Genomic DNA, 26,317 nt, shown 5'->3' with positions numbered 1-26,317 from the left:
AAATTTTCACATCATAATATTGTTTTAATTATTAAAATTTTCAGTTACTTAAAAATATAAAAGTCATGCCTAGGTAATGGGCCTTATAAAAACAGGTGACTAGCAGATTTGGTCATTGGGCTGTAGTTTGCTGCCACCGACTTAGAGCATAATCTATGAATTTACTGTAGTTGTTAGATAATAATTGTAAGGATTGTATATATATTGGGGTTTGAATTCTGCTCTTTTCTTTTTCATCCAAGTTTACTTTAAAGACTAAATATGTGTGAATAATAGAAAACAAATAGGAAAACATAGGGTATTTTTCTTTACTTATTTTTTGCCCAATCAGTTAAGAATTTGAAGGGTGCTTTAAACGGCTGCTTACTCTCAGATTTTTTATCCATCTCAAGTCGAATTCTGTAAATGTGAATTTCAAGTAATTTGTACAAGGACTTTTTCTGTACTTTGGATGTTTAAAATTTACATAGTAGCAAAATTTAACTTTTAAATCAATTGTATATAGGCAACTATACATTTACATTCACATGAGCACTATTGAACAAAATAGTTTTTGTTTTGAAAACAATAATTTTTATACTGGCTGTAGTTACTATGTGTGTAAAAACTGTAACTTTAAATTCTGTTAACTTGCTTTCTGTAGACACCAGAGAAGAAACAATCAGAGTCATCCAGAGGAAGAAAGAGAAAAGCAGAAAACCAGAATGAAAGTAGTCAGGGTAAGTGAAGCGAAATCTTTCGGAGCCAAATAAGTATTTATAATTAATCTGATTTTAATAGCTTAATATTTTGTAGAAGTAATATTGTATTTTTATAGCTATTATAATTCATGCATTAATAATAGTTTATAAATGTACTAACCATAAGAAAGAATAATAATATGAAATTGAAATCTTTTGTACCACAGGTAGTATATGGTTACTGTTTTTAGGCTTTTGGACATTTCCCTTATTTTTTTTTGCTTGAGAATTCGAAAGGCCAAGTGTCATGTCCAAACCTGGCAAACATTACCTTACCACCTTTCATTTTTCTTTCTTTATCTGAATTAGTGTTGAAATGGCTTCTTGTCTTTGAGTAAGAACTTTAGATGTCACTTTAAAGTGCAAGTACCAAAAGCTTGCTTATTTCTTTTATTTAAAAAAGAAAAAGGCTGTATAAAAATGGTTGAGATGCTTATTAAAGCATCATCTTTTTCTTTCCATACCTGTTCTTCATTCTTTCTTGCATGCCTACCCTTGTTATATAGACTAAGAAGATGATTTTCAAGTCATCTACAAAACTCTTATAATGGACAACAAAACAGTATTGTTGTTTAATTTGGTCACTCAAACTTAAATACAGTAAATTGGTTCTTAAGTCATATATGTCTATATACATATGATACATGTTTTGGAGCCGCTCTTTAGCTTTAAGGACTGAGACCAGGACCCATGGCTTACTAGTACTTACATGTTGCACTGATATCAAGAAATATATTTGCAGCAACTATCTGTGTGGAAGCAGGAAGTTAAGTCACTCTAGCGTCTTTCTGTAGAAGTGTGGTATTTTGTATCTCCATCTCAAAGCTCAATTTTGGTTTTAATGTAATTCCGCCAGATTGTGGTTAGTGGCCTTGGAGCTTTATTTAGTGTAAAGTTATATTAGTTATGATAGTTTCGACTTTAGATTTAAAAACTCACTTAAAAGCAGGTCCCAAATTAGGGTGAGACTTCTGAGTTGGTTGATTCAACCTGTGTTTTTAAAAATCCATGTTTAGGGCGCCTGTGTGGCTCAGTGGGTGAAGCCTCTGACTTCGGCTCAGGTCACAATTCCAGTGTTCTGGGATCGAACCCCGCATCGGGCTCTCTGCTCAGCAGGGAGCCTGCTTCCCCCCTCTCTGCCTGCCTCTCTGCCTACTTCTCATCTCCTCAAAAAAAAAAAAAGATAAAAGAAAAAATAACTCCATGTTTATTTCTTTGCGGTCTGCTATCCATAAGAATTGTCTAATTTTCTTACGTTTTTAGAACAGCTGCCAGTTTTGACTGGATTTACTTGCTTGAGCTTTCACACTTGTATTTGTTTTAGAGAGAGGTTGGCTTTCTGTGTTTTTTCCCCCCTCTTTCTTTGAATATAAGGTTCTTCAAGTCCAGAGCAAACCTCTCCTGTAATCCTGTCAGCCAGAATTGGGTCATGAGTCCACATTCATTCCATACCCAGTTATATCCAACAGGCATACAGTTGCCCTTAGAAAAACCAGGTCCATCTCTGAAATTCAAAGTGGGTAAAGTTCCTTTTAGAAATGTGGACTTTGTGTAGAAGAGATTTTTGATACCTGAACAAAATTGGAATTCTGATCAGGAGAGGACAGGAACTAGGGTGGAGACCAGATAGGAGTCAGCTTTCCCTGATATTACGTGTGGTATATAGTGGGGAAGGAATATTAACAGCCAAGTTTGGGTTCAGTTACGGAAAAAGAATTAGGGACATAGCTTCTGGATAGGAAACCAAAACTGTCTCTTTTGTCTTTAGAGAATAGCACCTTCACAATCTGCAGGAACATTGTTATAGGTGGGAGGAAAATTCTTTGGGTTTACAGGCGTGCCTTATAAATACTGCAGGTTTGGTTCCAGACCATCACAGTAAAGCAAGTATCACGATAAATGAATCAAATTTTTTTGGTTTTCCAGTGTATTTAAAAGTATGTTTATACTCCAGTCTATTGTGTGTCAATAGCATTATGTCTAAAAAACATCATACATATCTTAATTTTTAAAATATTACTTAAAAATGCTGTCATCTGAGCTTTCATTGAGTTGTAATCACTGATAACAAGTTATAATAAATACCATAATAATGAAAAAATTTTGAAATATTGTGAGAATTACTAAAATGTGACACAGAGACATGAAGTGAACAAATGCTATCTATTGGAAAAACGGGGTCTGTAGACTTGCTCAATGCAAGTTTGCCAAAAATCTTCAATTTGTGTTTAAAAAAAAAACACCGAAATCAGTGAAAATCAGTAAAACAAGATGTGACTTTAAAACCTTTACCAGTCCTTTCAGACCTCTAAGTAAATCTTTACAAAACTGTTGTTCACACTTTCTAGGTACCATTTATATAGTCCTGGGCACTTACTTAATTTTTCTTGTTCCACAAAAGAATTTAAGGTTGTTGAACTCTTAAATGTAACCTTTGTTCATCTCAGTAATGCTTGGCATATAGTAACCACTCAAATATTTGTTGAATAAAATAAATGAATAAAAGTCAGTATTGAATTGATAAATATATATGTTTATATTATCCACAGGCTTTGAGTTCATGGTATTGTCATTTTTTTCTTTGTATTGAAGAAATCATTTATTTTATATAGTTCCATTGAAGGGTGGGTGCCTCTCATCCAAAAAAGTATCTTTAACACTGTATTTCTTAGCATCTTCTTAATTCAATATTTATAAAATTGATGATCCAATTTAGAGCAAAACTTTTAATTAAAGACCTGTGATATGCTATAATTTGGACCGCTTTACCAATATGGTCATAAGAGCAGTATTTCAAATCTAGTCTGTTAAAAAGTATTTTACAAAATAACATTTTTGTTAAAACATGTTATTGTCAGTTTGTATGATTTTGTGTTAAAGCTTTTTTATTATTTGCTGGGTATGAGTTGATTTGTTGGTTATGCAGTTGCCACTTTGCTTTTTTTATTCATTGATTTGCTTTTATGAAATTAGCCATTAAGTAATATGAATAATGCAGTTTTAAAAACAAAATCCTTTACTGTCATTTATTTATTTGATTCTCCAGTAATTAGAACTTTAAAAATTGACATGTTTCTATTGAAATGTCACTTCATTTTTGGATTTCTGAAATTGGCATCTTACCCTCTGAGGGCTCTTGATACAATTTTTTCAGTGTCCCTTACTAACCAACTAAAATATCATGTTGTTTTTATTAAACAGGTGATATTTATGTATATTAGGGAAATTAAGTTTGACACATTCTTTTTCTGATACAGTATATGATAAGTAGTCCTGACTAACTTTAAATCTATAAAACTTTTTTACTTTTATATTTTAGGAAAAAGTATTGGGGGACGTGGCCACAAAATTAGTGACTATTTTGAAGTAAGTCTATTAACAAATATCTCTAGTCTTAATACAATTTTACTGTGGGCTGAAATAGTTTTTTGAAGCACAAGGTAAACTTTTGTAATGTCCTATCTTCCTAGGAACTTTAAAATTTACTTTTACAGTGGAATGGCACATCATCATCTTCAGAGTACTTTTTCACATATTTGCTTATGACAACCTGGGAGATAGGTACAGTAGGTTTTAGTGTTTCTGTATTACAAATGAGGAAACTGAGGACCAGAGATGTAAAGTTGCCTATTTAAAGTCAAATTCTAAGTGGAAGAGCAAAGAGGGGCACCTGGTTGGCGCAGTTGGTTGACTATCTGACTCTTGGTTTAGGCTTAGGTCGTGATCTCAGGGTGATGAGTTCCTGCCCCACGCAGGGCTCCCCACTCAGCATGGAGATTCTCTCCTCCCTCTGTCCCTCTGCTCTCCATGTGTCTGCGCCCTCTTTCTCTCTCTCAAATAAATCAATCTTAAAAAGAAAAAAGGAAGAGCAAGAAGAGAAGTTAGAGTGTTTCTACTGTCATTGCAGCCTTTATGATAGCACCATGGCAATATTTGAGCCTCTTAGATAGAAATTAAATAATGGTAGAAGTGTGAATCTAAGAGCCCTGAAAATAATAAATAGTGGTAAATTTAGATTCTTAACCAGTTTGGAATGTTTTCGTACATCTACGCAGAAATATTTTTGGCTACCAATTTTACATTACAGAATGTTAATATGATTGTTAAAACAACAAACATAATCTACTCAGTAGAAAAAAATTTTATATTTACTTGAGTGGGAGAGCAGAGTTTGCCATTCAGGGGAAGGGCTACATTAAAAATTTTTTTTTTACCATCCATTGTTTTTCTTAATTGGGTTTATGGTATCTGTGGTAAAAGTGTTGCTCACCATCTAGTGTTGCTGACCTGATGCTCTTTAACTGAGGTCAGTCCTTCAGTGTTAATATCAGTTAACAATCTTCCAAAGATTGGATCAGTTCAGATAGATAAATCTCAGGTCTCTTGAATGCTCATGTGGCAGGAGTTCAGCTAGGTACTGTAGTTTAAAAGAAAAAAAAATTAGACAAAGTCTCAAGGTTACATGAAGATACATTAGGAAGTCACCTGAGAGGAAGCCAGTAGCAGTGAATTGTTTTCTCCTCCTACCGTTGGTAGAGAAACATGAGAAATTTGAAAGGTAGCTGTGGAATACCTTAGGTGGCTTCTCTTCATATGCACCTAGGTCATGCACTGTAATGCATGTTACACATGAGAGAAAGGATTGATATTTATAAGATTTTGTGCTGTTAAAGGGAAAGGACTTAATCTGTGTAATTTTTTATATAGTACTATAAACATTTGGATTTTTAACAGATCTTGAGAATGATGATCCTGTTTTAAGATGGTTTATTACATTCGCTAACATCTACTTGTAACTATGTTAATTTGGGGGTATTAGAGATTATACTGCTTCAACAAACATTTATAGTGGGGCTGTATTAAAATTTGAAGGAAAAATAATGTATGTTCATTTTTTGGGAGAAATTAATTTATCTTGAGTCTGCCACAGTAACAGATGATAGTCAGAATGCTCAAGAAATAAGGGTCATTACTGAATAGTCTTCTCACATTCCTGTGATCAGTATTCTCTATTTAGTCTTTTAGGACTCGGCTGTAACTGACCTTAGTTTTGCTTTTTCTTGTTCCATTTAAATCACTACCAAATTTAATTTAAAAGAAGATCTATTTAAGTTAATTCTTAATGTCATATCAAAAATAACACCTAGCTAAACCTGTTTTAATAAAGAGTGATGTTTCCTTTTTTTTTTTCTTCTCAGTACCAAGGTGGGAATGGCTCAAGTCCAGTAAGAGGCATACCTCCTGCGATCCGTTCTCCGCAGAATTCACATTCACATTCCACTCCTTCTTCATCTGTAAGTTTTTACATGTGTTAGGTAGTCTTCTGTGTGCTGAATATATGTATATATATACTGAATAACTTTTCATTGAGAACTTCTACATACATTTATTTGTATTTATCTTTTTAGAAAATCATTCTGTGAAGTAAGTTCTTTTTAATGATCTGATGCTACTAGAACTTTATTTCTTCAAGTGAGAAAAGTTAAAGATTTCCTAAATTAACTATATCCCAAGATGTGATGTTTCTATAAAAGAATGTGATCAAGCCTTATGGTACTAAAACAAATACTCTTTTATCAGTCTGTATTCAGTTACTGATTTCTAATTCTAACTCTCTTAGCAATGAAATTTCTTAACCACTGAAGTATAGCCTATTTCCTTTCCTAGGAATCTTTAAGATAAAGGTAGACAGCCTTTATCCCTGGATCATTTTAGTTCAACATAGGAAAAGGATCTTGGGCCTAAAAATTATTTTATAGCTTTTTGGTTTGTTGCTAGTGTTTTAAGATCTAGTTCTATTTACATGCATTATCTTCCTTTGGGATTTCTTTTTTTTTTTTTTTTAATTTTTTCAATTTATTTATTTTCAGAAAAACAGTATTCATTATTTTTTCACCACACCCAGTGCTCCATGCATTGGATTTCATTTTTTCTTTAGTTTTATTATATGAAAGTTTAATGTCTAACAAGAAAAGCAGAATTGGCTTTTAATAATTTTAAAATGAATTAAAGATATTTAAAAATCAGAGTATCTCTTATTTTTTTCAAGTACTCTGTTTTTACTTCAGTGTCCCCTTCTACTCCTTGCCTGTAGACACACACTTAGTTGTATCTTAACTTCTTTTGTACATTGGCTACATCATACTGCCATATGTAAAATAAAGTGTCAGACTCAACAAATTTTGAGTTACAGTGATGGCATTGATACGATCATAGAATCTGTTTTCAGTGGTGTGTTTTAAAACTAGTAACTAGATAAACCATGAAACTCATCAGTAGATTGATGTTATACTATATATGGGTGTGCACTATTGCCCTTGGTAGTAAGAGTTGTATATTATGATCTTTTCAGTTTTACTTATTGAACCACTGTCCTCTATTCTTAATATTTTTGTTTTGAGATAATATATTTTGCCTTGTTATATTTAATAGATTGAAAGCATTAAAAATTTTTTTTTTATGGTTCTAGAATGTAAGCTTCTCAGGCAAGGAATATAAATGGTTGTTTCTTTTCACTGTGCCTTATGTAAGGGAGGGTACTCTAAAAATGAATGCTTATTGAATAAATGATTAAAAGTTTTAAAAAGTCAGTTATGTTTTAATTCAGTTGTTATCCTGATAAAAACTTAAGAAGTGTTGTATAGTTGTTGCTGATTAAAAGCCTATATTTTTCTTGCTAATGTAAAAATTTTAATCTTTTTCTAAGGTTCGACCGAATAGCCCTTCTCCTACTGCATTAGCTTTTGGGGACCACCCTGTTATACAACCAAAGCAGTTATCCTTTAAAATTACTCAGGTAAATAGTAAATAAAGTTTTTTGCATGGCTTGTAAGAAACTTAGTGCAAAGAAGATGTCTTCTCTTTTAGACATAGTTATAAAGTAAAATTATACATCAAGAAAGCTAATTACTAAACAGAAAAACCATTTGTTGGGTGAGGGTTAAGAATTTGAAACACCAATACTATCAGCTTATCCTTTGTTACATGCTGGTTAAATATGTAGATGTAAGCATTTTAAATAAACAGAATAAGCATGACTTGTCAGTTTTGTTTATTGCTTCTTTTTGAACATACCATCCAAGTACATATAATCAGTGTTTTACTGAACTTAATACTTGTCACAAGTGAACTTAATTAAAGCAATTCATTTTGGGTGTCTATATTTCACTTAAAAGTATCATTTGAAAATTAGATATCTTTTATGCTTACTTGATTTTATGAATTTGAGTATTACATTTTTCATTTTAACCTTTTACATGTGATAGTTTCTGGATTTTACTGTATCATATTAGGGGAATTGGAAGAGTAAATCTTTTTGCTTAGCCATCTTTATTACCCCAGTTTATTGCCATTAGACTTTTCTGTTAGGTCATGTCCAAGCTATTGCACATTCATCAAAACATCTTTCTTTAGATGATCCTTAGGCTAGGATTACAGGTACATTGCTTTCAGTCACTGAATAGCTCATGAAAGCTTTTGCTATGTTCAAAGATCAGCTAGCATTGAAAGTGTAAAGCAGCAGTTACATTCAGTTTTAATGAAGAACACTACAATATTCTAAAACTTTTAGTAATCAATTTTTTAAATGTTTCTTTGTAAGCTTGAGGAACTTGTATTTCTGAAGATGTTAAAACTTAAAACTATACTAAGACTTTTTGGGATAACTTTTACGTACACAAACTCAAATATTTTCTTTGTTTTTAGGACTAAAATCTAGTTTTTATTTGCATGCAATGGTATGTATAATGGAGTTAGTAAAATAGCTTTCTTTCATTTAGACTGATCTCACAATGCTGAAATTAGCAGCATTAGAAAGTAATAAAAACCAGGACCTGGAAAAGAAGGAAGGTCGTATAGATGACTTGCTCAGGGTAAGTAATAAGTCATGGAGAGGGAAAAAATTGAGTTAATTACTTGGCAGTAATAAAACTTGAGGAAATAATTAGCATTATAAAAAAATTCTTCAGCTGGGGAAAAAAAATTTTTCTTGTAGTTTTAAGTACATGAAAAATCGCTATTTTTAAGTGAAAATTGCTAGCCTTTAAATGAGAATTGAGAGTGGCATCTGGGTAGCACAGTCAGTTAAGCGTCCAGCTCTTGGTTTCAGCTCAGGTCTTGATCTCAAGTTCGAGCCCCAAGTTGGGTTCAGGGTGGAGTCCACTGGAGCTTCTCTCTCCCTCTCCCCCTCCCACTTATGCTCTGTCTCTAATATAAATAAATCTTTAAAATAAATATAAATAAATGTGAATCAAGAAACAGTTGGAGAAATACAGAGAAGTTTGTAAAATTTGTTTTCATTTGATCAGCTATCATAAGACTGATGGCCATTTCATGTTAGTTTTAAAGGTAATTGATGTTGTTTTAAACCTGACATTTGATACTACACAAGGTGAAGTAACTACTGCAATCCTTTGAGATTTTTAATTGAAACTTTTTATTTTAATATTTTAAAATACTCAATTTTAATTGAAACTTTATAAAAGGACATATCAAAAAATACTTAAAATGTGAGTAAGGTAAGAAACCGTGCTTCTCAGTCCTTGCCGCTCAGTAGAATCACCAAATGGGAAGTGTGGGAGGCTCTTTATAAAGGTACATGCCTAAACTCCATCCTGAGGGGTTGTAAATAAATTAATGTGGTGCAGCACCTGGGTGGCTCAGTGGGTTAAAGCCTCTGCCTTCGGCTCGGGTCATGATCCCAGGGTCTTGGGATGGAGCCCCGCATTGGGCTCTCTGCTTCGTGGGGAGCCTCTTCCTCCTCTCTCTCTACCTGCCTCTCTGCCTACTTGTGATCTGTCAAATAAATAAATAAAAATCTTTAAAAAAAAAAAATTGATGTGGTGTGGGGCTCGGGCATTGGTAGTTTTAAAACTTCCTCCCCCAAAAAATAAATAAATAAACTCCTCCAGATGATTATAATTATAATTTAAGCCAGCATTGAGAACTATTAGTACAGAAACTCAATAAAACCAGTGTCTCATCTGTGATCCTACCATAATTACCGATACCTTTGAAACATCCAGCTTGCCTTTCCTGATCCCATCCCAGTCACTCTCTCACCTTCTTTTTCCATTAACTACTGTTCTAAGTTCTTTATTTATTATGCCTTAATATTATGGTTTTATCGCATGTATCTGTACATTCTTAACATATTTCAGTATTTTTTTTTTTAATTTTAAATTTTATTTATTTAAAAGAGAAAGAGAGAGTGCACAAGCCAGGGGAGAGTCAGAGAAGCAGACTGTCCATGGAGCAAGGACATGGGACTTGGTCCCAAAATTCTGGGATCATGACCTGAGCATAAGACTGACGCTTAACCAACTGAGCCACTCAGGCATCCCTTCAGTTTATTTTTGAACTTTACATAAAATTATGCTCTCTGTAACCTTTTGCCCTGCTTGTTTTCACTAAACTTTATACATGGAATTGTCCTGTACTTTGTTCATTTCATGTTCTCTCTATATAGTAAGACATTATATGAATATACCATAATGTATTTTTTCTGCTCTTGGTGGACATTTTGTTTCTGCTTTTTGTTAATATGAACAGTTCTGCTAAGAACATTATTGTACATGTCTTCTAGGGCAAATGTGGAAAATTTGTCTTACATTGTATTGCTTTAAGAGAGACATGGCCACAGTACATGGCATGTAAATGTTCAGTTTTGCTTTATAATGCCAAATTTTCCCCAAAGTGGTTGGATTAATTCATACTCTCGATGAGCAATAAATAATCTTGTTGCTTATTGTCTTTGCTAAGGCTTATTATAATCAGATATAATAAATTTTTGGCCAGTTCAATGGATGTAACTGTCTTTTGTCTTTTATTTTGTGTTCTCTGTTTTCTAGCATCTTTTAAAATACTTATTAATTTAGTTTCTTCAGAGAAATAACGGTCATGTTTTTTGCTCATTTTTCTTAATGGGTTGCTGTTTGTGTTTTTTTTTTTTTACTTTTAAAACATTTTTAAATTTAAATTAACATATGTAATTGTTTTCAAAGGTATAGGCCTGTAATTGCTCAGTCTTATATAATACCTAGTGCACATTACATCACATGTCCTCCTTAACATGTATCACACGGTTACTCGATCCCTCCACCTCCCGCCCCTCCAGCAACCCTCAGTTTATTTCCTATCATTAAGAGTCTCTTATGGTTTGTCTCCCTCTCTGGTTTTGTCTTGTTTCATTTTTTCCTCTCTTTCCCTATGATCCTGTGCCTTGTTTCTTAGAGTCCACATATAAGTGAGATAATATGATAATGGTATTTCTCTGATTGGCTTATTTTGCTTACAATAATACCCTCTTTCCATTCATGTTATTGCAAAAGGCAAGAATTCATTTTTTGATGGCTGAATAATATTCCGTTGCATATACTATACTACCTCTTCTTTATCCATTCATCCATTGATGGACATCTGGGCTCGTTCCATAGTTTGGCTGTTGTGGACATTGCTGCTGTGAACATTGGGGTGCAGGTGCCCTTTCAGATCACTACATTTGTATCTTTAGGGTAAATACCTAGTAGCATAATTATTAGATTGGAGGTAGCTCTATTTTCAACTTTTGGAGGAACCTCCATACTGTTTTCCAGAGTGGTTGTACCAGCTTGCATTCCCACCAACAGTGTTAAGAGGGTTCCCCTTTCTCCACATCCTTGCCAACATGTATTGTTTCCTGACTTGTTAATTTTAGCCATTCTGACTGATAGGAGATTGTATCTCATTGTGGCTTTGATTTTTAGTTCCCTGATGCCTAAGCACTTTTTCATGTGTCTGTTGGCCATTTGTGTGTCTTTGGAGAAATGTCTGTTCATGTCTTCTGCCCATTTCTTGATTGGATTATTTATTTCTTGGATGTTGAGTTTGAGAAGTTCTTTATAGATTTTGGATACTAGCCCTTTATCTGATAAGACATTTACAAATATCTTCTCCCATTCTGTTGATTGTCTTTTGGTTTTGTCAACTGTTTCCTTTGCTGTGAGAAAGCTTTTTATCTGATGATGTCCTAGTAGTTCATTTTGCCTTTTTTTCCCTTGCCTTTGGAGACATGTAGCAAGAAGTTGCTGTGGCCAAGGTCGAAGAGGTTGCTGTCTGTGTTCTCCTCAAGGGTTTTGATGGATTCCTGTCTCACTTTTAGTTCTTTCATCCATTTTAAGTCTATTTTTGCATATGGTTTAAGAGAATGGTCCAGTTTCATCCTTTTGCATGTGGCTGTCCAATTTGCCCAACACCATTTGTTGAAGAGACTTTTTTTCCGTTGGACATTCTTTCCTGCTTTATCAAAGATTAGTTGGCCATAGAGTTGAAGGTCCATTTCTGGGCTCTCTGTTCTATTCCACTGATCTTTGTGTCTGTTTTTGTGCCAGTACCATACTGTCTTGATGATGGCAGCATAGTAATAGAGCTTGAAGTCAGAATTGTGATGCCACCAGCTTTGCTTTTCTTTTTCAACATTCCTCTGGTTATTTGGGATCTTTTCTGATTCCATATAAATTTTAGTATTATTTGTTCCAGTTCTGTGAAAAAAGTTGATGATATTTTGATAGGGATTGCATTGAATGTGTAGATTGGTCTAGGTAACATAGACATTTTAATGGTATTTGTTCTTCTAGTCCATTAGCATGGAATATTTTTCCATTTCTTTGTGCCTTCCTCAGTTTCCTTCCTTCTCTAGTTTTCTGAGTACTAATTTTTTGCCATTTTGGCTATGTTTATTCCTAGATGTTTTATGGTTTTGGGTGCAGTTGTAAGTGGGATCGACTCCTTAATTTCTCTCTCTTCTGTCTCATTGTTAATGTGTAGGAATACATTTTTTGGATACCAGGTGTTTTTTTGTTCCTATATATTGATTTTCTCCCAGATAATGGACTTAACTTAGCCAAGGTTATATACCTTAGGGTGTTGGTTTGAACCCATGAAGTCTAAATACAAATTCCACGTACTTTCCACTGCATAATTACATAGCACTTAAGAGTATTATCCATGGTTAGTAGATGTTTAAAAAAATAATTTTAGTATCATGCTCAAACACTTTTCTTTTTATGTAATTTACTGAGAATGTAAGAATATTCCTAAGTGTCTCATATACACAAATTCTAGACCTTTTCTATTTTTACTTATGTTGTAGGCTAACTGTGATCTCAGACGGCAGATAGATGAACAACAAAAATTACTTGAAAAATACAAAGAACGATTAAATAAGTGTATATCAATGAGCAAGAAGCTGCTTATTGAAAAGGTAAGTTTAAAAAGTTCAGTGAATTTTCCTTTTTATTCCACTGGCCCTTTTTCACCTTGTGTAGTTTTAAATGAATAAAATTGATTATATTTTTCCTCCTTTTTTCAGAGTACACAAGAAAAATTGTCAAGCAGAGAAAAGAGTATGCAAGACCGATTACGCCTTGGGCACTTCACAACAGTTAGACATGGTGCTTCATTTACTGAACAATGGACAGATGGTTTTGCATTTCAGAATCTTGTGAAGTTAGTCATTCTTATATTTTAAAAAATGTAGTGTTCCATTGGGTTTTTGTTACTTCCAGAGATTATAGATTTGGAATTATGTTTTATTTCTACTCCTTAATGCTCTTTGAAATCACAGAATTTAGTACATTTGAAAGGAATGTAAAACAAAAGTATTACAATTTCAACTTTAGCCGACTTCTTGATTAGTCAGCATTCATCCATACTATGTATTATTCTAAGTATTAATTTCCAGAATATAAACTGATCCTCTAGCTTTATCGATGATTTGGGAGGAAATTTTAATTTTCATTCACATATATGGATATATATATGTATCTTGGAATACACACACACACACATAAATATATATGTACGCATACACACACACACACACACACACATCTCTTGGGATTTTTCTACTTAGTTTTTTCCACATTCTTCAGTCATTACTTCATTGTTATTATTCAGCACTTGATGGCTTTCTGTTCCTACAGAAAAGACAGGAACTTTTCCTCTTCTGCTTTAGATATTCCTCATAAATTATTTGAGGAATATGTAGCTTTAGCATTTCTAAACATTGCTAAAGTTTGCTTTAGCAAAATTTAAAACAGATATTGAGTTAAGATGATGGTAGATAGGGATAGATTGACTATGAATTAAGGAGTTAGGACCTGTGCTGCTTTTTTGTTTTTCACTCTAAAATTTTTTTAAAACTCTAAAACAGGAGTATTGCCAGCATCTACATCATATTTGCTAGAGTTCTATAGAAAACGGAGGCAAAGCTGCATCTAGTATATAAACATTGCTGTTTCAAACACTGGTTCCCAGGACTTTGCACAGAATGGCCTTCTCTCTCCTACAGTTGATTTATTTAGCTTTTGTTCAGCACCAGCTATGCTGGGTGATAGGTATACCATAATGAAGAACAGAGTTCTTGTGATGCTAAGGAGTTTGGCTTTTAATTCAAAGGTTTGTATGTAGTGTGTGTGGCCAGAATTAAGTTTTAGAAAGATAACTGGTGATACATGTGGGACTAATATTGGAAAAAAGATAAATTATTGACAGCAGAGGTATCCAAATGAAAAATGATTAGGCTTGAGCTAAAATGCTCACAATGAAAGGTAGAGAATGGAGATATATTTTAGATAGAAACCATGTTTTTGAATGTTAAATAGGCAAGAACTTATGCTACTACACTTCGATCTACAGTTGTCCTGATAATGAATAAAATAGGCTACATAATACAACCTTAAATACAAACTAAATATACAAATCTAAAATATAAGTTCTTTGTAGCAAAAATTGCTTCATCAAGCTGTCAGCAAAATTGGAGCCTCTGGGTTGGTGATGATGAACACCTGAAGGTTTGAAGAGAGTCGTGCAGTTAGAGAGCGTCTGGAAGCCCCACACCATTAGCCCATACCTTACCCTATGCATCTCTTCCATCTGGCTGTTCCTTTTTATAATAAACGAGTAATCTAGTTTTTAAAAAATTACTTACATTTCTTGTGGGCCTATTTTGTGTTATTACATATGCCTATGTTAAATCAAGCTGCTTATCAGTGTGAATTAAGTAGTTTATCAGTGACATAACCAAAGTAGTTGGTGGATGAGAAGAGAAATAAATATTAGTAATATTAAATTAGTAATCTCTAAAGTCTGTAGGCATTCCTAAATAATCAGATAATAGCTTTCTATTCATTCTAGTAATTCTTTACTTTCCATTAGGATTTTAAACATTAGGATTATTGCCATTTTTTTTTCATGTATAGCATCTTGATTGTGCTCTAAACTAGCTTTAACAATTAACTTTTTTAATTAAATGAAGTTATATATTTCTATTTCCAGAGGAAAACTGGGTTAAACTGATCTAGCTTTGCTCTTCCTGAATTTTCTCCACCTTTTACTCTTCTGCCTCAGTGGCTGTTGATTCTTTCATTCTGGTCATACTCTACTCTCTGGCTAGAATCATAGGATCAGGCAATATGTGTAAAGGCAGTTTTGGGTCAGCAGAATAGAAGTTTTATAGTTCTGCTTTAAGTAGGGGTGGGGAGCCAAGTAATTAAAACATTTGTCTTTTTTAAATCTAAGTACCATAACCATGTAGAGGTTTAAAATTTTTTTCTTAGCACGTTGAGGTGACCTAACAGGGAACATGGTTACTATGAGAACAAGTTGTGTGATAGGATAGTTTTTAAAAAGCTTCACTGTCACTTACTCTTGCTCTGGTCAGATTGCTGAAATTAGAGTTAGTAAGCTTTAGATTCTTGAATGGGAAGCAGTAATACTTTTATTAATTTGCTCATTTTTCAGAATCATGCTAATTTTTTTTGTTTCCCTCTTTTTTTTCTTGTCTCCTTCAAATTGTCAAAATTCTTTCTTCATAAATTTCTAATATTTAGGTCAGTTTTTGTTTCATTTCAAGGTAGCGCTTACACATTCCCAAAATCTTTTTGACATAGACAAATTTAGAAAATAACACTTTATTAACTTAATTGTCTTTTTAAAGTTATTCTAGTAAGTGATGAGGTGCATGCTTAAAATTTCTGTGCTTATTTCTGTTCTTTATTTTAATAGCCCATTTATTTCATTGAGCAAGTATTAACTAAATTCCAGTATGTGCTGATGATTATGCTGGGCACTAGGAATATAATAGGATATAAAATAGATGTGGTCTCGGTTTTCATGCAGTAGTGTGTCTAGAGACATTCTAATCAAGTATCTATAGGAATGATAACTCACTTGGAAGAAGGAGGTAGAAATCTCCAAGGTACCATGAGATTAAACATGGCCACACATTTTTCCCTACTTCAGGGGATTTAGGGAATTTAGAAATGAATGCTTCAAATGAGACCTGGACAGTGAGTACAAGTAGGTTGAAAAAGGTAGAACCATAATATTTGTTAATGTTCCATGCTTTTTCATGTTTATTGGTATATTCTTGTTTTAACTGTGAAGAGTAATGAAAAGTTAATACGGTTTTTTACATTTATTTTTATACAGGCAACAAGAATGGGTGAATCAGCAAAGGGAAGATATTGAAAGGCAAAGGAAACTTCTAGCCAAACGCAAACCTCCCACGGCTAATAATTCTCAGGCACCCTCTACCAATTCTGAACCAAAACAAAGGAAAAACAAAGCAGTTAATGGAGCAGAGAATGATCCCTTTGTTAGACCAAATTTACCACAACTGTAAGCCTTCATTTTAATTTCCCCCCTTTTTTTTTAATCATTGCCAGTGAGAATGAGCGTTAGATGTTATTTATATTTATGCTAATACTTAAATACTAAAAATAGTTATGACCAGGAAGGAAAGCAGTATTAAAATTTACTTCTAAATTAATAATGTTCAAATACCTGAATTCAGCCTTTGTAAGTGGAGACTTATTAATCCTCTTTTCAAATGAAGACATAGCAGCTAAGAGGAAACTGGAATCCTCTTTCTTCATGTCTGAATGATAGAATCAGTTCTTAGTTTTGGTTATCTCAATTCTGTATTGCCGTTAATCTTACTTTTTCTGAGAGAATATTAAACAATATAACTGACTTTTATTTTCTTAACCTATGAAAGCAGTGCATTGATAGGTTATAGGTATTGTTTTTTCCCTATCTGCTTTTATTTATTTTCTAAATTTTCTAAATCAGTGATGAACTACTCTTTATAGTTCAGGGGGCAAAGAGCTTTTTAAATAATTAAATGCTTATTATACATAGAAAATTGGAAAATATGAAAGAACATAGTATTATAGACCATGATTCCATCCACAGAAAAGACCATTGTTAAAATTTTGATTTATAGATGTGTCTGAACATGTAATTTTTTTGTTCTGCAGGAACTTAAGTTTTCTGAGTAGAAAACACACACACACACACACACACACACACACACACACACATGCACATTGTTTGATGTTTCTATGTGGGTGTATTCTTTCTTCCCTTGTTGAAAGGTAATGTTTCATCTGTGCTTTGATTCCCATACCCTGCTACATGAGGGACTCTTCTGTGGATACCTCCTTTATCTTCTATCGTCAGCTTTTTGTTCTCTACTGGTTCTTTCCTTTTAGAAGACAAAATGAAACCAAAAACTCTGCTTCAATTATATATCCCTCTGTTCTAGTCTCCATATCCTGTCATCTTTATAACCAGGTTTCTTGAAAGACTTGCTTGTACCAGTCTCTTCTGTCTCACCTTCCATTTTCTTTCCTTTTTTTTTTTTTTTTTTAAAAGATTTTATTTATTTATTTGACAGAGCTCACAATTAGGCAGAGAGGCAGGCAGACAGAGAGAGAGAGAGAAGAGGGAGCAGGCTCCCTGCTAAGCAGGGAGCCCGATACGCGGCTCAATCCCAGGACTCTGGGATCATGACCTGAGCTGAAGGCAGAGGCTTTAACCCACTGAGCCTCCCAGGTGCCCCCCATTTTCTTTCTTAAATGAAATTGCCTTTTAAAGGTGAGCTGTCTTTTTGATGCTCCATGCCATAGACATTTGAGTCTTTAATTTGGCAGCATTGAATAGTGTTTTTGTTTTGTTTTTAAGATTTTCTTTATTTATTTGAGAGAGCCTGAGAGGGGGAGGAGGTCGGAGGGAGAAGCAGACTCCACATGGAGCTGGGAGCCTGATGCAGGACTGGATCCAGGGACTCCCCGGATCATGACCTGAGCCGAAGGCAGTCACTAAACCAGCTGAGCCACCCAGAAGCCGGATTATTGTTGACTTCTTATTTTTTCCCAAAGGACTCTTTCTTGCCTTTAGTTTTTGAAATACCTTGATCTCCGAATTTTCATTTTTCTCCTCTGCTCATCTTCTCAGTCTGTTCTGTGGACATCATTTGCATTACCAATTTGTAAAATGTAAGTGTCTTTTAAGGATCTGTCTTGGTCATCTTACTTCCTACTTTACATCTTTTTCTGGAAAATTAGCTACTCTCAGAGTTTCAGTTAACACATATATATGCTTCTGACATCCAAGTTTCTCTCTCTTGTCTGCTTTTCTTTCTTGCATATTAAATATATCTCAGTTTTGAATGTCATATCCTTTGTTGTTGTTATCAGTACTTAAGTGCTTCTGATGTAGCCTTTTTAAAACTGTATTTACTAAAAACACAGAACAAAACAAAAACAATTTACTATTCCCGTTCCAGTTGGTCTCTCTCCCCACACATACACATACACTCATCTACACATCCACGTACACACCCCTTGCCTTTTACTGTGTTTTCTCTGTTAGTAAATGGTACTACTGTCCTCTCAGTTCTATATGCCAGGTTTTTATTATCATCCTTAGTATTTTAGATCAAGATTTCATTTATTTTCCTTAATCCATTTTTATTATTTTCCATTAATAAATAGGTGGTAATAAGCTTATTTTTCAGAATCTACCTTAAAATCTACTTCCATCTTCAAACCTTTTCTAATCCTAGGGGCCTTTTGTAAATTGGAATTAAAACATTCAGCTATTGATTTTTTAAAAAAAAATAGCAGATGGTTTACTTTTTGTAAATTAGTAAATTTGTTGTTTAATAAAGGGTAGGTAGGTAGATGAGTGCTAATACAGAATACAGTGTGTGTTAGGTTTAGCTCTACTCCTGTGAGACACCAGTCCTTCTAGATCTCAAGTGTACCCATTTATGTAAGTCCCCATTGACAGACACCATTCTAACTCAAGTTACTGTCCTCTCTTACTTGGGTTATTTTTTTCCACTTGCCTCTCCTTTCAGCTTTGGTTTAGCAATCCAGTTCATTTTCATTTTGCTATCAGATTCATTTTTGCAGAATATCCTTTTGTTCTCTTAATCACCTTAACATAGCTCTCTGTTTCTTGAATCATAGAGTCCAAAAGTCCTAAGAAGATTTCTGAAAGCACTTTTGATCTGACATTTTCGGACTACACTAGCCTCATCTTCTGTCACTAACCAGTGCCTACCCTTCATTGCCAACTTTCAAACTCCCAACCCATGGTTTTTAATTCCTTTTCATCTTTTAAATCCTATACTAGGTATTTCTTCCTAAAAGCTTTTCCTTGATCCCTGAAGGATAGGGGTTAATTATCACTTTAATGTGATAGTGTCCTCTGTCTCTTCAGTCACAGCATCACCATTTACTGTGTTAATGGCACTGGAAACATCCTTTATGTTTTCCTTTCCCTCATTCTCTGTTTCTGTAACATCTTGTATTTGTCCATCTTCATTGCCATGATCTTAGTAAAGGACCTCAGCTCTTTTTTTAACCTAGATTATGGTTTCCCACATGTCTCTTCATGTCAGTTTCACATTTAACCTCCTTCACTAACCTTCAAGATAAAATTCACCCTCATGAAGGACTCTTCATAGACCTTATTTTTCTCTTTCATTTCACTCCCTACATCTGTCTTACATCTCTTCTGTTAAACTCTTAGTTCTCTAAGTGGATTAGGCGTCCTTGTTTCTGTGCCTTTATACATCTTGTTCCTTGCCTTTCTTCACCTGTCTCATTGCTTGTTCATCTTTTAAGGCTTGGCTCAAATACCAGTTGCAGTAGAAAGCCCTTTCTAACTTTTGTTCTTCCCATTTTCTCCCCCATTTCTCCTCAGGTTAGGTGCCCATAGCCTTTTTATATGTGCCTCTTCGTTTGTAGCATTTATCTCACTGTTTTATCTCTATATTCCCAATATGTAGCACAGTTTTCTGACATGAAAAGTGGTCAGTAAATGTCAAATTCTGGTACTTAAGCATTTGATTGAATTTCATTTTCTCTTCTCACTAGTTCCTCCTTCATTTTTCTTGTTTGTCACAGGTATTTTGCTTATTTGCCTTCCAACATACTTAACAGGCCTAACTATTGCTTAATAGTCATACACTTGTCTTATTTCCACCTCACTTTATGATACATAATGACTGAGAACTAACCCTAAAGTGAACTGCTGTGTGTTTTTGGAATGGGAGGTAAAGTGATAATGCATAAAAGTTTGACTGTCTCTTTATACAAATGCAAATTTAAATAGAGAAAAAAGACATAGAAGCACCTTTTTTTTTTTTTTTTAAAGATTTGTTTGTTTATTAGAGCATGCACAAGAGCAGGGGAAGGAAGGGGCAGAGGGAAAGGAGAGAGAGAATCCCTAGCAGTCTCCTGCTGTGGGAGCCTCAGTCGATGGGGGCTCGATCACAGGACCCCAAGATCATGACCACAGCCCAGGCCAAGAGTTGGATGTTCAACTGTTCAACTGGCTCACCACCTAGGCGCCCCAGAAGCACTTTGGTTTATATATTAACTATATTTTAGTGGCTATTCTCTGCAACTATCTTCTAAAAATTCCTTTTGAATAACTGTTTGGTGATAACTGCAACATCTTGTGTATATACAGAACATCTAGTTTAATTAGAAAAGAAACCATGAATCTTTAATTATTTTTCTATCAAGAAATTAACATAGAAAATGAAGCTACTACTGTGTAGTGGTTAGGACGTGAGCGTTGTAGACAGACAGATGTGGAATCTATCCTTGACTCTTTCAGATTATTATTTTTGGTAAGCTCTTTTACTTCTTTGAGTCTCCCATTTCCTCCTTTGTAACAGTACCTATATCATAGTGTTGAAAGGATGATACGAGGTAATGCATGTTAAAGTACTTGCATGGTTTCTGGCTCTAATTTTTAACTACCAGCAAGATTCGGTCAGGTTTTGTCTTGTTTTGTTTTGTTTTGTTTTTTAAAGATTTTTTTATTCATTTATTTGACAGAGATCACAAATAGGCAGAGAAGCAGGCAAAGAGAGAGGTGGGGAAGCAGGCTCCCGTCGAGCAGAGAGCCCGATGTGGGGCTCCATCCCAGGACCCTGGGATCATGACCCGAGCCAAAGACAGAGGCCTTAACCCACTGAGCCACCCAGGCGCCCCTCGGTCAGGTTTTTCAGACAGCAGTTGCTAATTTTAGTCACAAAGACTTCTTTTATTCAGAGTGGTTTGTATAGATAATATTATCTATGGTTGTCTAAATGACTCTTGTGTTAATTGTAATTAATTTAATCAAAATTTTGTCTTCATGTTAAATACATTTTAAATTGTTTAAATTTTATTTATGTATTTCATGTTGCACAGAGGATTGCAAAGTAACAGTAATATTTTACCTTCTGTTTTATATTAAGGAAATTTTAGAGGTCACTGTGTTTTCTCATTAAAGCTTTAATTTTGGGCCACCTGGGTGGCTTAGTGGGTTAAGCCTCTGTCTTTGGCTCAGGTCATGATCTCAGGATCCTGGGATTGAGCCCCGCATTGGACTTTCTGCTCAGCAGGGAGCCTGCTTCCCCCACCGCTCTGCCTGCCTCTCTGCCTACTTGTGCTCTGTCAAATAAATAAATAAAATCCTAAAAAAAAAGCTTTTAATTTTAACTCAAGATTACATTTTCATATCTTAAAGTTATTTAGTGGATTGTCTTGCAAATATTATAATGGACTTTTAATTAAGAAAATTTATTTTTAGAGCAGTTTTAGTATATACCAAAATTGATCAAAAAGTACAGAGAGTTAACATATACTCCCTGTCCCCACATACAACGTCCACCATTATCAGTATCCTGCAGTAGAGTGGTATATTTGTTACAATTGAGGAATGTGCATTGGCACATCATTATCACCTAGCGTTTGTAGTGTACATTAAAATTCACCTTTGGTATAGTGCACATTTTATGGGTTTTGACAAATGTTTAATTGATTTTTTTAAAAATGCTGTCTGAAAAATCTTTCGTTGGAGCATTTAATCTATTTTCATTTCATGTATTTATCTATTTATTGGGGCTTAAATCTGGTCTTTCTTTGTGCTGTCGATTTGTCTTGCCTCTTCTCTGTCCCCCTTTTTTTTTCTTTATTGGGTTGCTCAGTTTTTAATTTCTCTCTCTGTCAGACACACCCTGTATGTAAAGACATCTTTGTCTGGTATAGTTACTGTGTTCATTTAAATGTTACTTGCAGGGCGCCTGGGTGGCTCAGTGGTTAAGCCTCTGCCTTCAGCTTAGGTCATGATCTCAGGGTCCTGGGATCAAGTCCCGCATGGGGCTCTCTGCTCAGCAGGGAGCCTGCCTCCTCCTCTCTCTTTGCCTGCCTCTCTGCCTACTTGTGATCTGTCTGTCAAATTAAAAAAAAAAACAACAACAACTAAATGTTACTTGCATATTTATCTTTTTTTTCCTCTTCATTTATTTTTACAGCTTCAATTTTTTTACCTAGTAAGATCTTTCTGCCCAAGAAAACCCTTTAGAAATTTTTTCTTTTTAGTGTGAGTCTATTGGTAGTGACACCTTTCAGTTTTTTCTTGGTATGAAACTAACTTTATTTTGCCTTCATTCTCAAAATTATTTTTACTGGTTTTAGGGTTTTAGGTTGGTGATTATTTGAAGGTATCTTACTGTCTTCTGACTTAAAATTATTACTAGATAAGTCACCTGACCATAGAAGAACCACATTGAATGGAGCAGAAGCAATATTTGAAGATAAAATAACTGAGAATATTTTAAAGCAGATGAATAAGCTCGATCTATAAATTCACAGTGGCCAGAGAATTCTAAGTATGAATAAAAAGAAATACCTAGGCACATTATAATGAAATTTCAGAATAATCGGAGCGCCTGGGTGGCTCAGTGGGTTAAGCCTCTGCCTTTGGCTCAGGTCATGGGCTCAGGTTCCTGGGATCAAGCCCTGCATCACGCTCTCTGCTCAGTAGAGAGACTGCTTCCCTCTCTCTGCCTGCCTCTCTGCATACTTGTAATCTTTGTCTGTCAAATCAATCAGTCAATCAATCAATCTTAAATAATAATGCATTTTTCAGAAAAATCGAGGCAGAGAGAAAAAAATTCTTAACAGTTGCCGGCGGGGGGAAAGAAAAAGATATATTGGTAGTATAAATTAAGAAAAAAATATTCCAGGTAACTGCCAACCAAAAGAAAGCTGTATTATATGAGACACAATAAAACTTAAGGCAAAAAAATTATAATGAAGTGGTTATTTCATAACTATAAATGGCTCAAATTACTGGGAACATCTAGTAATTCTAAATTTGTATACATATAATAACATGGCCTCAAGATAAAAATTAACAGTATTTAAGGAGATACAGACAGATCCACAAGTTACAATAGATTTCAGCACCCACATTTCTTAGTAATTGAACATACAGATAAAAAAACAATAAAAAAACAGGACACACAGTATGGATATAGAAAATTTCAGTGGGATTGATAAACTTGACACTTTTTTTACCCCTAATATCTACAGAGTAAGTGTTCTTTCTTAAGCATGGTCTCTGAACATAAAAATTTATCACATTAGGTCATAAAACAAGTCTCAACAAATTTCAAGAGTGAAAGAGTTTGTATAGGACTGGGATTGCTTCTTACTTAAATATTTGATTGAACTCATGGATAAAATTTAGAGGATTAGAATCATAGAATATGTTCTCTGACCACAGTGGAATTAGACTAGAAATCACTAACAATAAAGTAGTGAAAAAATCTCAGTGAAAACTAGTAAAATATTTTCAGAATGAAATTGCCATATATCAAAATTTGTGAGATAAATCTGACCAGTAGCCGGGGGAAATTTATAACCTTAGGTACATATATACAAAAAGAAGAAAATCTAAAACTTTATATATTAAGCATCTATTTCACTAAGTTAGAAGATGAGCAGTAGAATTAACCAAAGAAGGAAGAAGAAAAAGAGCAGAAATTAATGATACAGGAAATAAACATATACAATACAGAGAATCAACCAATCCAAAAAATGTGTGTGTTTTATTCCAAAATAAAATTAAACTAATAAAATTGAAAAAGAGAGAAGACAACCATTATCAGGAATGAAGAAAGTTAATTTACCACAGAGTCTATAGATATTTAAAGGAAAACAAAATAATATAAATGGCTTAAACTTGAAATTTTTATAAAATAGATAAATTTCTAGAAAAATCTAACTTACCAGAATTGACACTGGAAGAAACAAAAGTCTAAATAGTTTGTAAATGTTAAAGAAATTGAATCTGTTATTAAAAAATTTAAGGTCCAGGGGCCCCTGGATGGTACAGTTGGTTGAGCACCTGACTCTTGGTTTCTTGGGTCAGGGTGTGATCTCAGGGTCGTGGGATTAGGCTCCAAGTTCAGCAAGGAGGCTGCTAAAGTTTCTCTCTCCCTCTCTGTCTCTCTTACTCTTGTGCTCTCTCTAAAATAAATAAATAAATCTTAAAAAAAAAAAAAAAGTCCGGGTATGAATGACATTATTTATGAATTATAACATCCACTTAAGGAAGAAACAGTGTCAATCTTTTTAAAAACTTTTTTTCTTTTAAGTAATAGCTAAGTCAGAAATACTTCCAGCTTATTTTATGGGACCAGCATAATCTATGTGTCAGAATTTAACAAAGATGATATAAAGAAGGAAAGTTATAGGCTAATCTCATTTCATAAATGTAAATATAAAAATCTTAAAATATTAACAACCAAATATATAATATATAAAAATGATAATTTATTAAGACCAAGTTGGGTTTATTTTAGGTATCCAGGGTTGGTTTAACATTTTTAAAAAATCTGTAACTTTTCCATGTAAGGAGAGGATCATATGATAATATTAATAGATGCCAAAAAGCATGAGACAAAATTCAGCATTGATCTTTTTTTTTTTTTTTTTAATTATTTATTTTGGAGAGAGTGTGGGTTGGAAAAGAGAGAGAGAGAATCTCAAGCAGCCTCCTTGCTGAGCACGGAGCCTGATGTGGGGCTCCGTCCCATGGCCCTGAGATCATCACCTGAGCCAAAATCAAGAGTCCTGGAGGCTTAACCAGCCAAGCCACCCAGGCACTTCCAGCATTGATCTTTGATTAAAACTCTTAGCAGTCAGTAAAAGAACTTCCTTAATCTATACTGTACATTGATTTTTCTTTTTGCATTCATATCTGCATGCTGTGTACTTGAGTCACCATGGTGCCCGGTATGCCCTTTTTCTTCTTCTTGGCTTCCCTCTGCTGCTCCTCTTTAATCAGGGATAGATGTTCTCTCTTCTCTCTATTTTCCTACTTTGCTTCAGATAAAAAATTTTTTCTTTGCTCTGTGTAGTCATAGCTCTATTACCCAGGACAATCACCTTATGTTAAGATCAGCTAATTAGCAACCTTAATCCCACGTAATCTTTTGCTGTGTAAGGTAACGTATTTACAAACTCCAAAGATGAGGATGTGATATCTTTGGAAGCTGATACCCGTCTCATCTCTGACACAAGATTCACATCCTTCCCTCATGTAAAATACATTCTTCCTATCCCAACATCCCCAAAAGAATCAACCCAACATCCCAATTATAGCATCAACTCAATATCCAAAATTTCATCAGCTCAAACTTTCTGAATCCTCATCTAAATTAGGTATGGGTGAGAATCTGTATAATCCACCCCAAAAAACAATTCCTCTTGATCTGTGAACCTCAAGAAAAACTCTCTTCTCAAAATACAATGGTGGGGACAGGCATAGGATAACAGCTAAAGATATTTTGTTGAAACAGAAAAAAAAACCCGAAAGGAGTCACTGACCCAAGTAGTTTGAAAATCCGTCCAGGCAAACTGGTTTCAAGGTCTGGTAGTAATTTTCTATGGCTATGGCTCCTCCTTCTGGTCTCAAAGTTCTTTCCTCTGAGTCTTTTTCACAAAGTTTTTTTTTTTTTTTAAATTAAGGTTAGCATGTATATGTAGCTAAGTAGCTTTGTCAGGCTGTTTGTTGTTTGTGGAATTTTGGGGGTCTGACAGCCTTTCATTTTGTACTCTCTATGCCCTTTTAAACCCCAAACTGGCAGTGTTTCTGTTTAAACATGTCAAAAGATCATATGGATCTAGCCACTCTGACAGAGGCATTTACTACTTTAGATAAGAGGATCGTCCATGTTTTTTTCTAGGTTATCCCATTGTTTTTTGCTTCTACTGAGAAGGCTGAAGGGACCTGTGAGTTGCACACTTATTCTTTTAAAGACCCTTTCACACCACTATGGGCTATTAGCAAAAATGTTGTTGAGCAACATCTTCCTTTTTTTTTTTTTTTTGAGTATATACCTAGGAATAGAATTACAAGGTTATACGGCAATTCTGTGTTCAAATTCTTGAGGAACT

The 26,317-nt window shown here is 34.2% G+C and overlaps 1 protein-coding gene across 4 annotated transcripts in view; it reads left to right on the top strand.

The window, feature by feature from the left end:
• The window catches only part of TLK1 (tousled like kinase 1), a 143,980-nt gene that overhangs the window by 79,757 nt on the left and 37,906 nt on the right, over positions 1–26,317 (top strand). For 2 of the 4 annotated variants that reach the window (XM_032355916.1, XM_032355917.1), the window contains exons 4-11: positions 644–719; positions 4,060–4,106; positions 5,939–6,034; positions 7,447–7,536; positions 8,519–8,611; positions 12,868–12,978; positions 13,087–13,223; positions 16,209–16,397. In XM_032355916.1, coding sequence (XP_032211807.1) covers positions 644–719; positions 4,060–4,106; positions 5,939–6,034; positions 7,447–7,536; positions 8,519–8,611; positions 12,868–12,978; positions 13,087–13,223; positions 16,209–16,397 — 839 coding nt within the window. The remainder of the gene's footprint in view (positions 1–643; positions 720–4,059; positions 4,107–5,938; positions 6,035–7,446; positions 7,537–8,518; positions 8,612–12,867; positions 12,979–13,086; positions 13,224–16,208; positions 16,398–26,317) is intronic. The other 2 variants (XM_032355918.1, XM_032355919.1) reach the window with 1 other exon arrangement.

This window comes from Mustela erminea, chromosome 8 (genome assembly GCF_009829155.1).
Source record: "Mustela erminea isolate mMusErm1 chromosome 8, mMusErm1.Pri, whole genome shotgun sequence".
In the NCBI taxonomy this organism is placed as follows: domain Eukaryota; kingdom Metazoa; phylum Chordata; class Mammalia; order Carnivora; family Mustelidae; genus Mustela; species Mustela erminea.
Note: the sequence above shows the minus strand (reverse complement) of the source record. Positions and strands in the feature narration are given on the sequence as shown.